The sequence below is a fragment of the Nicotiana attenuata genome, chromosome 3 (assembly GCF_001879085.1).
Source record: "Nicotiana attenuata strain UT chromosome 3, NIATTr2, whole genome shotgun sequence".
In the NCBI taxonomy this organism is placed as follows: Eukaryota; Viridiplantae; Streptophyta; class Magnoliopsida; order Solanales; family Solanaceae; genus Nicotiana; species Nicotiana attenuata.
The window spans coordinates 36,020,764-36,033,410 of record NC_031991.1 but is presented as its reverse complement, the minus strand read 5'-3'; the positions used below and the strand labels follow the sequence as shown (position 1 = coordinate 36,033,410).

At 37.5% G+C, this 12,647-nt stretch overlaps 2 protein-coding genes across 2 annotated transcripts; both read right to left on the bottom strand.

The window, feature by feature from the left end:
• On the bottom strand, nt 3,092–5,641 carry LOC109224282. Its single transcript, XM_019388869.1, has 6 exons — nt 5,179–5,641; nt 4,496–5,069; nt 4,168–4,424; nt 3,963–4,036; nt 3,804–3,875; nt 3,092–3,658 (listed from the first exon to the last, which is right to left on the bottom strand). The coding sequence occupies exons 1-6, from the start codon at nt 5,639–5,641 to the stop codon at nt 3,092–3,094; spliced, it is 2,007 nt and encodes a 668-aa protein (XP_019244414.1).
• On the bottom strand, nt 5,779–6,723 carry LOC109224281. Its single transcript, XM_019388868.1, has one exon. It carries the CDS (start codon nt 6,721–6,723, stop codon nt 5,779–5,781), a length of 945 nt encoding a protein of 314 aa, XP_019244413.1.

Sequence of the window (12,647 nt, the reverse complement as noted above, 5' to 3'; positions counted from 1 at the left end):
AAATACTAAACATGCATGCTATGATAAGATGCAAGGTGAAAAAGATGAGCATTCAAATCAACCAAAAGTCAATAACCATGCTTCTCAAGTAAAGGCATCAATATAGTATGTTTATATAGCCTTCAACGATACTGGACAACAGATCATTTGGCCTTCAATGAAGACAGAATTGTTTGTTGAAGATGCATGTTTAACTCAAGATAATTTCAGGAATGCAACTGTGCTCAAATGCCATTTATGTGAATGAGCATTAACCATCTTTATACATTGTGAAGTCAGTGATCAACTATGTCAACTATTTCTAAGTTTGAAAGGAATCAAATGCGTTATGCCAAAGTCTACTAGAGAATTGCTGGTATGCTGGAACCACATGAGAGGGACTGTGAGGCAGAAGAGATGACAATTTCTGATTAATGTTCACATATTGCTAAATACCATTTTGTGCACACATCATTCTGAAATCAAAATTGTATCAAGCAAGCAAATACAGGAACTCAAGGAGTTATAGCTAGTTATTTGCCAGACTCAAAACTTTGACAGTACAAAGAACCAATTGGGAATCAAAGCAACAAATTTTCTTTTTTTGAGAACAAAGCAACAATATTTAGACATATTCCTGAATTCTTCTTAGACCTCCCCTTTAAACAGAGAACTCCTTTTGAAGGGGAAGGAGCTATATCAAATGAGATTAATAGTAAACTTTCCTGAATTTGAATAATAATCAGTTATCATAAAGACTAGAGATTGAAAATCTCTTTGTTTGACAAAAAGAAACATCTCATCTTGATTTAAAGAGTAGCATCAATTGGGCAGAATTTTTCGAAAAAAATTATCCAGCATTTCGGCGCTTTTTGGACGTTTAGAAAGAAAAAGAAGAAGAAGAATGAAAATAAAAAGCGGACGCTATTTTTAACATTGGCCTTCACAAACTATAAGCAAAACCATTAAGAGTAGATCACATGTTGCATTTCAGTCATGATAGCAGCCTGTTGTTCTTGAATCCTCTTGGCTACTTCTACACTGATCCGGTTGTCTACTTCCACATTCACGTGCTCAAGTTGCTCTTCCAACTTCCTTTGCAACTCTTGTTCCATGTTACTTTTTAATTCGGCAGCCATTTGTTGACATTCTTCTTGCAACTTTCGACTCATCTCAGCTTGCATTTCTGCTTGAATTTCTACTTGCATTTCTTGACGCACAGTTGCCATAGCAGAAGACACACTAGCCTCCAAGTTTTCTGCTTGAATGTGACTCTTTTTTGGAGGCTTCTTTCCGTACCCTTTACCATGAACATAGCCTGTTCTCTCACCGAGAACGGAGGATAAAATCTCATCTCTAGGCAAATGATGCTTGTTCTCTTCAGATTGTTGCTGAGCCACTAGTTCCTGTAGCTGGCCCTGCAATTAAGCGTAGTCATTTACAGTAAAAAAATAAACATAAAAAGATAAGAGTGCAGTGATTTAATAATATTACATGAATTTGTTGGGATTGTGGATCCACCCACACAATTTGTCCATTGTCATTTTTACGTGTATGTTGGATCTCCCAGACTCGATCTGGTGTTTCTTTTTCTCCAGTGATAGGATTTTTCTATAATATAGTTCAATAGGAAATATAAATAATCAAATAAATGAATCGACAGGTAACAAGAAGTATGTATGATAGCATGATAATAAATATAATTTCACCGTCGATTCCTCTACTTCTGCAAAAGACCTTGTACCACAAGTATGCTTAGTTATCTGCTTTTCCATGTTCTTTCTATTTCTCTCACTTACAGCCTGCACTAAGTCAACAGATTATGAAATCATTATTCAAAGAGTAGTGAACCAAACACTATTATTAAGTTACCTTAAATTCAGAACTTCCAAAATACTCTACTAGGTATTTCCAGTCCTCGAGCTCAACATCTTCAGGTCGATGAGATAATATATTTCCATCAGCAATGTGGCGAGAGTAGTGACTGCTCAATCGAGCTTTCCATGCTCTAAAAAGCCTTTGCATAGTATTGATGACAAAGGCTTGCAACACATGCTCTCGCACACTGCCAAGAACTTCAAACTTATCCTGAACATATATAAATGTAACATTATATTGATTTTAACTACAATAATAAACCATGTAATTTGAAGCCAACACAATATTGAAAATAACTTGTTACCTTAACCTTTAACGACATTGTTTCTCCATATTTTGAAACAATCTTTTGCCAATTCCCATCCTAGAATGAGATAGTGCTCCTCATGATCAAACCACAGAGCATGACAATGAACAATTTCAAAGACAAATCTATCAATTCCGGGAGCAAGTAAAATGACTAATCATTTATAGCTACATAAAAGAGGAAATGACATGGTTTTCTGTTGACTCTGATTTCTGTTGACATTCTCTGCCTGAATATAAAATATAGAGAAGGAGAAAACAACAGCTAAAAGGAAAAGCATATAGGGAATGGCAATTTCAAGCTCCAACAGTAGTAACCAAGCTCAGCTCCAGATGTGTAGTTACATTAAAGGGAAAAATAAAAACTAACCTGCACTACCTCTTTCAGCTTCTGGAGAAGGATACGCACTTCTGTCCAGATTTCTTGATGAAACTGTCTCAACAGAAAGTCTCTGCAAAGGGTTGCTTGATATTTGTCCTGTCTCTATAGGTTCTTGACAAGGATTATTTGATTCTCCTGTCTCTAGGGATGCTCTAGTATTTCCCCTTAGCTGCAATTGTGGCTGAGACGTCGCTCCAGAATTGTTACGTCCTTGAAAATGACCACGTCCACGGCCGGTTCCACCTCGACCTTTGCCTCGTCCAATTCCTGTCATGTTGAACCTCCTACATGATATAGAAAAAAATTAGTAAGAACCAAAGCACAATTAGGGTTAAGATCTTATCATTATACATGAAAAATTAAAATTAAGCTTAGTGCACATAGAAGGCAGGTAACAATTCAATTCACAAAAGCTTAATAGATAACTAGTTATGAAACTAAAGTTACAATCATCATGATTAATTTCATTGTCAGTTTAATAACGACTAAGATACAGAGAACTTTTCAAAACAAAATGAGACATCTAACTACATCCGTCTTTGCTTCTCAATCTTCAAAATCATCATCAGTGTCTTCTCCATCACCAAGTAAATCTTCTTCGCTTTCTTCATCATCAGATACATCTATATGATTGTTATCAATGAAATCATTTTCCTCTTCATGCATACTTGTCTGAGCTTGTATACTTGCATCAATACTTTGTGGTTGAACATCGTCCCTATGTAAAGCAACATCGACATCATTTTCCTGGTCATTGCTTTGCAAAATATTCAAGTCAACTTCCTCTTGTTGATAAGCTTCTTCATTCAGTAATGCTTCATCTTCAACTTCTACAGAATTATCATCAACTTCAGGAATATTGAAAAGGTCGCGAGGATTTTTCTTTACAACGATAAGCCAATCTTTATCAACCATGTCTTCTAAGTAGAAGACTTGTTCAGATTGAGATGCCAACACAAATGTCTCATTAGTGTTCAAGGCACAATGAGTATTTACACTTGTAAAGCCATATTTGTTAATCTTATATCCTCTTCCTAAGTGAGCCACATCCCACCAATGACACTTGAATAGGTAGATCTTCCTATTTCCCACATATGACAACTCATAAATGTCCTCTAATACACCATAATACTCGTTATTAGAATCTGAATCATCTCCTTTTACAAGGACTCCACTGTTATGTGTTTTTTCTTCTCAACTCAAGATCTTTTGTATGGAATCTGAATCCATTGACTACAAATCTAGAATATCGATGCACCATTGGTGCAGGACCAACGGCTAAGCTTATGAGCTCATCATTTGCGCGTCCTTGTGTAGATAATATAAAGATCTACAAAGACAAATAACACCCTTGTGACTAATAACACTATGTGATAATTACACTAATATTAAAATTATTATTTAACTCGACACATACGCGTGCATGAAACCAATCAAGAAACTCATTGTTATGCCCGTCTCTCCTGTCTTTCAATCTCTTCCCTGTATTCCCTATATTTTGATAATGGAGTTAGTTAAGACAATGTATTCAAACCATTTTAATATGAGCCTAACTTGGAATTAATAATTAACTTACTCCATGAATGGTGAAACCTCTTCACAATTTTGAAGCACATACATACAAGCTTGTTTGAACTCATCATGAGATAACCTGATGCCTTCTGAACCACCTTTTGTTTGCCCACTTTTCTTAAAGATAGACATCTCACCATTTGACACGGAACCATCATCATTTCTAGCTGGTTTATTGAACTTGGTTGAGATATTCTTTATGTATCGTGAGCAAAATGTGAGACTTTCCGTTGCCAAATAACCTTCTGCAATTGAACCTTCAGGACGAGCATTATTGCGGACATATGAATTTTGTGTTCGCAAATACCTATATGCAAATGATTCATTAATGTAATGTGTCACTAACAAATATGGCATTTTTATTATAGAACACATTACCTCTCAAAAGGATACATCCATCGAAATTGAGCTGGTCCACCAAGCTTTGCCTCTCTTGCCAAGTGAATTGGCAAATGAACCATGACATCAAAGAATGCCGGAGGAAAAATAATTTCTAGTTTGCATAATGTGCATGCACATTCAGCCTCCAGGATATCAAGACCTTCAATTGTTAAGGACTTAGAGCATACATTTTTGAAAAATTTGCCTAGCTCTATAATTGGTTCACACACTGCCTTAGGCAACAAACCACGTATTGCAACTGGGAGAATGTCTTGCAATAATACATGGTGATCATGACTTTTCAATCCATAAATCTTTTTTTCAAGTACGTTGACACACCTTGAAATGTTTGATAAAAATGCATCAGGAACCTTCAAATTAGCCAAGAAATTGCATAACTTCAACTTCTCTTCCGAGGACAATGCATAACATGCTGCAGGTAATAATATATTATCCCCATCCTCTATTGGATGCAACTCTTGCCTAATACCAAGGTCCACCAAATCATATCTACTTTTTAGTGTGTCCTTTGTCTTTCCAACCATATTCATCACGGTTGATATAATATTATCTGACACATTTCTCTTAATGTGCATTACATCAAGGTTATGCCGTAACAAAAGAGTACGCCAATAAGGCAATTGAAAAAAAAATACTTTTCTTCCTCCAATTGTAAGCACCTTTTGGAAAATTACGTTTTTGCTTTTTTCCCTTCCCATAACTAATATTTCCCAACCCTTGTAATTGTATAAGTGCTTCATCGCCTGTTAAAGGATTTGGTGCAACCCCATTTTCTACCTTCCTATCAAATTTCCTCCTATTTCGGCGCCATGGATGATCTATTGGGAGAAAGCGACGATGGCTCATATAACACAACTTATTACGCAAAGAAACTGATTTTGTGTCTTTGTGGCAACAAGGGCATGCAAGCTTGCCTTTCGTTGACCATCCTGAAAGGTTTCCATACGCAGGAAAGTCATTAATCGTCCACATGATAGCTGCACGCATCTTAAAATTAGATTTTGAGTATGCATCATAAGTTTCCACTCCATCCCATAATTCTTTTAACTCTTCAATCATTGGTTGCAAGTATACATCTATATCATTACCTGGATACTTGGGTCCTGGAATAAGAAGTGTCATCATAAAATACGAATCCTTCATGCAATCCCATGGTGGCAAATTATATGTAGCTAGTACAACTGGCCAAATGCTATGATTGGCACTTATGTTACCAAAAGGTTGGAACCCGTCACTTGCTAAACCTAATCGAACATTTCTTAATTCAGCTGAAAGGTGGGATGTCGCTCATCAAAGGATTTCCAGGCAATGGAGTCGGACGGATGTCGCAAGACACCATCATCAATGTTTTCCTCTTTGTGCCACCTCATCTTTTTTGCTGTCTCTTTTGCCATGTACAATCTCTGAAGCCTTGGTTTGATTGGAAAATGTCGCAATACTTTACAAGCTACTTTCTTTCCTTTTTGTTCGTCTGACTTCCATCTAGACTTACCACACTTAGGACATGATTGAGCATTGGCATAATCGCGCCAATATAAAATACAATCATTCTGACATGCATCTATTTTGTTGTACCCCAACCCTAGGTCACGAAGAACTTTCTTCGCTTCATAGAAAGAATTTGGTACAAACGACCCCTCCAGAAGAACTTCTTTCAAAAAGCTCAACAGTTCATCCATCGATTTGTTGCTCCAATGGTTAAGGCACTTCAAGTGAAGTAGTTTAACAACAAAAGACAACTTTGAGACTTTACTACAACCAGGATAAAGTTCAATTTGAGCATCTTCTAATAATTTGTAGAACTTTGTTGCATGTATATTTGGCTCTTCATTATCCTCTGAAAAATTATTATCATCTGCCACATTAGTGTATCCACAAGCATCGTGAATCATTTCTGTAATATTATCCTCTTCAATGTTATCATCTCCTACTTCATCATTGCGTGGTACATTAGAATTTTCACCTCTAACTAACAGTTCTCTATGCAAGTCCCACACTTTATAAGAATCCCAGAAACCCTTCCTCAATAAGTCTCCTCTTACATCGGTCCTTAGCTTGAACACAGTTTTCATACACCCTTTACAAGGACATCGAATCATAGTGCTCACCCTTGGTTGGTTGAATGCCCAACTAAGAAAACCGTCTACTCCATCTCTATATCTTTGGTCTCCTCTATTCCTAAGCTTCAACCAACTTTTATCCATTCCTATTTTTTAAGATAACAGGGAATCAATTAATTAACTAAAAGTGAAGTGCAACAACAACCAACATATCAACAAGAACATAAGTGAAAAATATGAACAAATCAAATCACCCATAAAAAAAATAGTATTGCAGCAACGACTTTTTCCTATTAAGAGTAGCATCTCAATAGAAACAGTGCTTCAAACGAAAATACAATAATACTATACTAGTCAAAGAGGGAAATGTTTACAATAATACTTACAGTTATGGTTGTATGTTGATTAGCATTAATTAGTTTAGTTGCAGTAATTGTGGATATACCAATATTCTACCTTTGTCAACAAGATGCCAGCTTTAAATAATTTGTTGCTGATTTGATTTCTTATGGTTCTAGTTAAAGTTTAGTCCTAGATCTCTTTATATCTTCGTTAATGTAAAGAAGATGAAGGAATTATGTGATGCAAGGTGACATTTCCTTGTTGAATGAACTCTTTTTGAATGCTTTCATTTGCTCTAATGGACCATTCTGGTGACCACAACATAACTAATTTGAACTCTAGGAATAGCAGAAATGGAAGGAGACATTCTTTTTTTTTCTTATATTGGACCATCTAGACTCTGCTTCACACACACTGTAGTTGAATATGAACATGATGTATAAATACTTGAGACACAGAGAAGAAATGAATATGAATTTGCCGTGCAATTTATCCAATATTTAAAAAGGAAAATAAATCCATAGATCTACATGTTGCACTAGTAATGTGGCATATTTCTGAAGTTGGGTTACAAGATTCTCAATCAAACCATCTTATCTGATGTACAGATACTTGTACAGAGGTTTGTCTACTGGAGACCGCCCAACATGTGACCAATATCAAGAAAAAAATTCGGGTTCCATAGAAAAATATAAAGAAAAATGAAGACCCATAACACCTACATCACATTTCACAGTTTTAGAGGAATACCATACATGCAATCATCAAAAGGACTAAAATTTTAGAAATAAGTTTTCAACTTACCCAGGGAACGAGCAGTCGACACTGACAAAGGGCTTTAGGCGATGGCTATTCAAGAAAAATTACTTCTGATTCCTGTATATTTTCAAATGGGTCAGAGAAATTAAAGGTGAAATTGAAAAAATAATCATTCTCGCTAGCTGCATTAGGATTCAAACATATACCTAATTTGAGAATATAATTACTGATTATGGCTTTGGGTATCGATTTACATATGTGATTTAAGGATAGATTCAAGAGATTTGAGGGAATTGGATGGATAATTTTTAATAAGAGTGGGAGAAAACCCCTTTTGTTGAGAGAGAGTGAAAGGATGAAGCTGCAGAAGTACGTTTCTTCTCTTCTCTGTAAACTAGCCTTTCATATTCTTTCTTTGATTCTTTTAATGCAAGTGATTTTTTTTAATTTATTGTAGCGACCTAGTCGCTCCAAAAGACCTATAGGGGCGATATTTTTCAAGTCGCTCCTAAAACTTTGGAGCCAATTTTTTGTTAATAGCGGTAACTAAAAATTCAGGATTTAGTGGCACATATTAGAGGCGACCTAAGAAAGTCGCTACTAAAAGTTTATCTTCTGTAGTGACTTTTATAGTCGCTACAATAAATTTGATATTTGTAGCAATAAATAAAGTCGCCACTAAATATTGCCACTAAAAGATAGCTTTCTTGTAGTGAAAGCAGTCGTGGGCGGAACAGGCTGAAACAGAGGAGAAATCCATAGGTAAATCTCAAAGCCTAGCTGCAAATTTGAAGTCATGGAGTAAGGTAGTAGAAAGTGCACCAATAGCTGAGGGATTTGATCTAGAAGGTGAAACTAATTCAAGTGCAAATGTAAAAATCACTTTGGAAGATGTAAAAGGAGAGATAGAATACTGGCAAACGGCAGTTGGGTGCTTTGTACTGGGGTCGAATCCTCCTCTGACAGTAGTTAAGGGATATTTCAAGCGCATATGGTATACATTGGGGGTGGATAAGGTAGCACAAATAAAATAAAGGAGTGTTTATGGTTAGATTTCACAACACAGAAGGGCGTACAAAGGCAATTAAAGGGGGAGTGCAGATATTTGATAGGAAACCAGTAGTGGTAAAGCCATGGAAACCTGGAATGGAGATAAATAATGTAATGGTGGAGCAGGTGCCTATATGGATCAGATTAGTTGGTTTATATCTGAAATACTGGGGGCAAGCAACTCTAAGAAAAATAGCTGGGCTGGTGGGGAAACCTGTGAAGGCAGACACTGCAACAACGATGAAAGAGAAGCTCATGTATGCAAGGGTAATGGTAGAGGTATGATCGTGTCCAACCCTGCACCACTACAAAGTGGCAAGAGCAGTCGATGCAGCTTTTACCCGAAAAGGTCGGGATCGAATCCACAGGGAGGTAGAACAATGTTTGGAGTTAGATTTCTATCTAATCTAGCAGTGCGTAGTGCTCTTGATTATACTTCCAATCATATTTGTTTGTTTGTTACATCTAATTTTATGCTAATGATATGCGAAATTAAGCTAAGTATGAATGTTTGTAAGATTTTCTAAATGGTTAACGAGGCACTAGGGAAGTGACTTTCTCCTAGGTGAATACTTGACGGGTTCTAAAGCCTAAGGCAAAGCTGTTATGTTTGGGATCGCGATATAGCCAATGCACGACACTACTCACTCTATACCTCTCGGTAGCTTGAGTGACTTTGCCCTAATTGACTTTCTCAAGACCAATTGGGTGTCAAAATTATGCAAGCAATGTAGGCTCAAGTCGGGTATTACTATCTCTAGATTTAACCCTTTAATTGGGGCTATCAATCTCTTGAATACGCCCCAATTCCTTGTTGGACTGATTTTCCTAGACTCAAGCTCTCTTTCTCAAGAAGAGCTTAATTCAAAAAGGCACAAATTAGTGTTTGCAACCACTAATTCAACATGGAAAACACAAATCAGTCCAAATATTAACCACCCATAAACATCTAAGCCTTAGAACAAAAGACCCATCAAATACCCACTCTAGGGTTGAGCCACAACCCTAACTAATGGGTCTAGCTACTCATAATAATGGAAGAAAGCAAATATTTAGATGAATAATAACCCATATAATATGTTTACAATCTAAGAATTAAAGATTCAATGTTAAACCAACTATAAAATTACTCAAAATAGGATAAAACCACCTTTACGTGCTCAGCTAAAAGATAGATAACCTAAAAACCTGAAAAAGAAATATTTATACAAGGCCAAATTTTCTGGACAAAAATACCCCTGACGGAGGTACCGCGGACCGCGAAAAATACACCGCGGCCGCAGTGAGGCTTTTTAGCTTCATTTCTCAGGCTCTGAATCTGGCCACCGCGGACCGCATAAAATGCACCGCGGCCGCGGTGGCTTCACTGCGGTCCGCACAAAATGGACTGCGGCCGCAGTGGCTTCCAATCTTCCAAACTCCCAGCTCTCTGAATCCCCTCTCCGTGGACTGCATAAAATGGATTGCGGCCGCGATGAGGCTACTGCGGCCGCGAAGAATCTATCACGGACCGCAGTGCTTGAGCTTCCAAAATTGCATCTCTCTGATCTTTTCCACTGCGGGCCGCGGTGGAGTCTTCTGTGGCTGCAGTGGATTTTATGTTGTAGCAGTGCCCTGACTTGTTCTTGGTACTTGTGCAGGTTTCACTCCTTTTTGAGCTGGTTTTGACTACTTGTCACTTTTTCAACCAAACCCTGCAAACAAGTACAACATGTAAGCCTTTGGGACTATTTGTATACATTTTTAATCAAAACTCAAGTAAAAAGGAGTGTAAAATGAACTAGAATCCCTAGTTATCAACTCCCCCAAACTTAAGCTTTTGCTTGTCCTCAAGCAAACAAAATAAGTCCCACCTCCTTAAGAATACAACCAAGAAAATTCAGCTGACCTAAAGTGACCTCATCTAGCATCAATTGGGACTAACAATTGCCCTCAATTCAAATGAATCATTAACAACATTCAACCTTTTAAACACCATGGTTTTAGTGCGACACAAAAGCATCAAGAATTGACTCAACTCATCAAGGAAACTCTTTCTACTACTTTGGTCATTGTGGAACCCAAACTCATACTCCTCAACTCTCCATAAGCAAACCTCACTTTTAGGTTGTAGCACTCAGAACGAGGATTGTGGAAAACACACTCATCTCTCTCAAGGAAAGGTCACAAGTCCGGCTCTAAGTACCATAAGCTTGCCCCTTATGTGAGTCACCACTAATGTAAGCTTCATTCAACTCAAGATCATATAGGGCTTTTGTGGAGATATAGTGAAGGCTTTTGGTTCAGGGTAGGAAATATTTGGTCTAAGTAGGTTCCATCTTCCCTTAAGCACTTCATTTGCTTCATTTGGCACACATTCTCTTGACTTTTTGAGTCATTTATTTCTTTCTTAGGGGTTAGAGAGACACATTGTCACTCTTTCTTCATCATTTCAAAACTTTTTCTCCTTTCTAAAATTTCCACGCCTTTCATCACTTTACTTTTATTGAATCCCTTCATTTCTTCTATATTGTTCATTCTTTTTGTCTTTTTTTTCTTTTTTTTTCCCTTTCTTTTTGCCTTTCCTTTTCTTCGTTTTTGCACCTTTTACCACTTTGTTGCATTCCTCGTCTCTACCCCCAAACTTATGCTTTTGCCTTATGCTAAGGAAAGATAGGGTGCCAAGAGAGGGTCTTTTTAAAATGGGTAAAGGCTTGTATCATGGTTTTTGAAGGAAAAAGGGCTATGGCTCAAAGGGATTGACTAGGGACATTAACATTGGTAGGCTATGGATGTTTTCAAGATCATTCGGATCAAGGAGCGCCTATAATCACTTCGCAAGTCAAACTACACTTAGGATTTTGCCTAGACAAACATTCAGGGCAAGTTCTAGACTCAATGGCACGGGACTTGGACTTGCAATTCAAATTGTCACCACACAAGCTATAGGATTGCTAAAGAGACACAGTTGAGGGCCCACAACGACCTTAGCTAAGATTTGAGCAACAAACATGGTTCCGAAAAACCACTTGATGATTGTCGGCCAACATAAGAGTCTCAAGGTCACAACTATCACCATCCTATACACACCAATTTGTTTTTGACCATAAGATCAAAGGCAAATGTGTTAGGCCCAAGTGAAGCTTTGCCTGAGGCACTATTACTCACTAGCTACTATTTACACAAAAACAAAAAGAAAACAGACTCAAACCCTTAAGAAGATTGTCATGCCATCCATCATCGGGAAGAGCCACCCAGTTCACACAAATTCCACCTTTGGAAAGAACCGTGGCATTAAAAAAACCAAAGGCTTATTGCACGCAAAATTCAAAATAAGAAGCTACGAAAATGAAGTAAGAAGCTATGAAAGAAAATGCGAAAAGTAAAATGAATATGTACAATAGGGGATTTAGACGAATATACATAAGAGGGAATGAATATATACATCAGAAAGTAACTTTATATACAGACCAAAGTTCCAAAGTACGAAAAGTAAAATAAACTGGTAAAATTATGTACATACCAAAAGTGAAAATCAAAGCATAACAAAATGAAAATAGAATCATATTTACAACCAAATATCATCAAAATAGGGCTACCCCCTCAAATGAAAGCTAGCATTGTCCTCAATGCTAACTAACCAAAAATAGCTCAAGAAAAGATACAGAGTAAAGAAAACTCCCTATTGGTCCTGGGTCTGCATGGGATCATGAGCCTGGGTCCCTGGGTCCTCTAACTGCTCGGGAACCTGTGATTGGATCCCTCTAACCTGTGCCTGCACTGGGACCTGAGGCTGCTCTGAGACCTGGGGCTGGCTAGAAGAACCTTCCTGTGGGTCCTCCAACTCAATGACTGCATCATCTGCTCGGGGAATCACCCTCCTCCTCTTTGGTGCCCTCTCTAACTCCTGCTCCTGCTCAGGCTGAGCTGCTGAAACT

Bases quoted from the DNA above. Each gene is read 5' to 3' on its own strand.
- LOC109224282 (XM_019388869.1), bottom strand. From the start codon at position 5,641: ATGACACTTCTTATTCCAGGACCCAAGTATCCAGGTAATGATATAGAT. The intron at 5,070-5,178 runs GTGCTTACAATT...GAAATGTGTCAG, and splicing joins AAAACGTAATTTTCCAAAAG to ATAATATTATATCAACCGTG. The intron at 4,425-4,495 runs GTAATGTGTTCT...ATTTGCATATAG, and splicing joins TGGATGTATCCTTTTGAGAG to GTATTTGCGAACACAAAATT.
- LOC109224281 (XM_019388868.1), bottom strand. From the start codon at position 6,723: ATGGATAAAAGTTGGTTGAAGCTTAGGAATAGAGGAGACCAAAGATAT.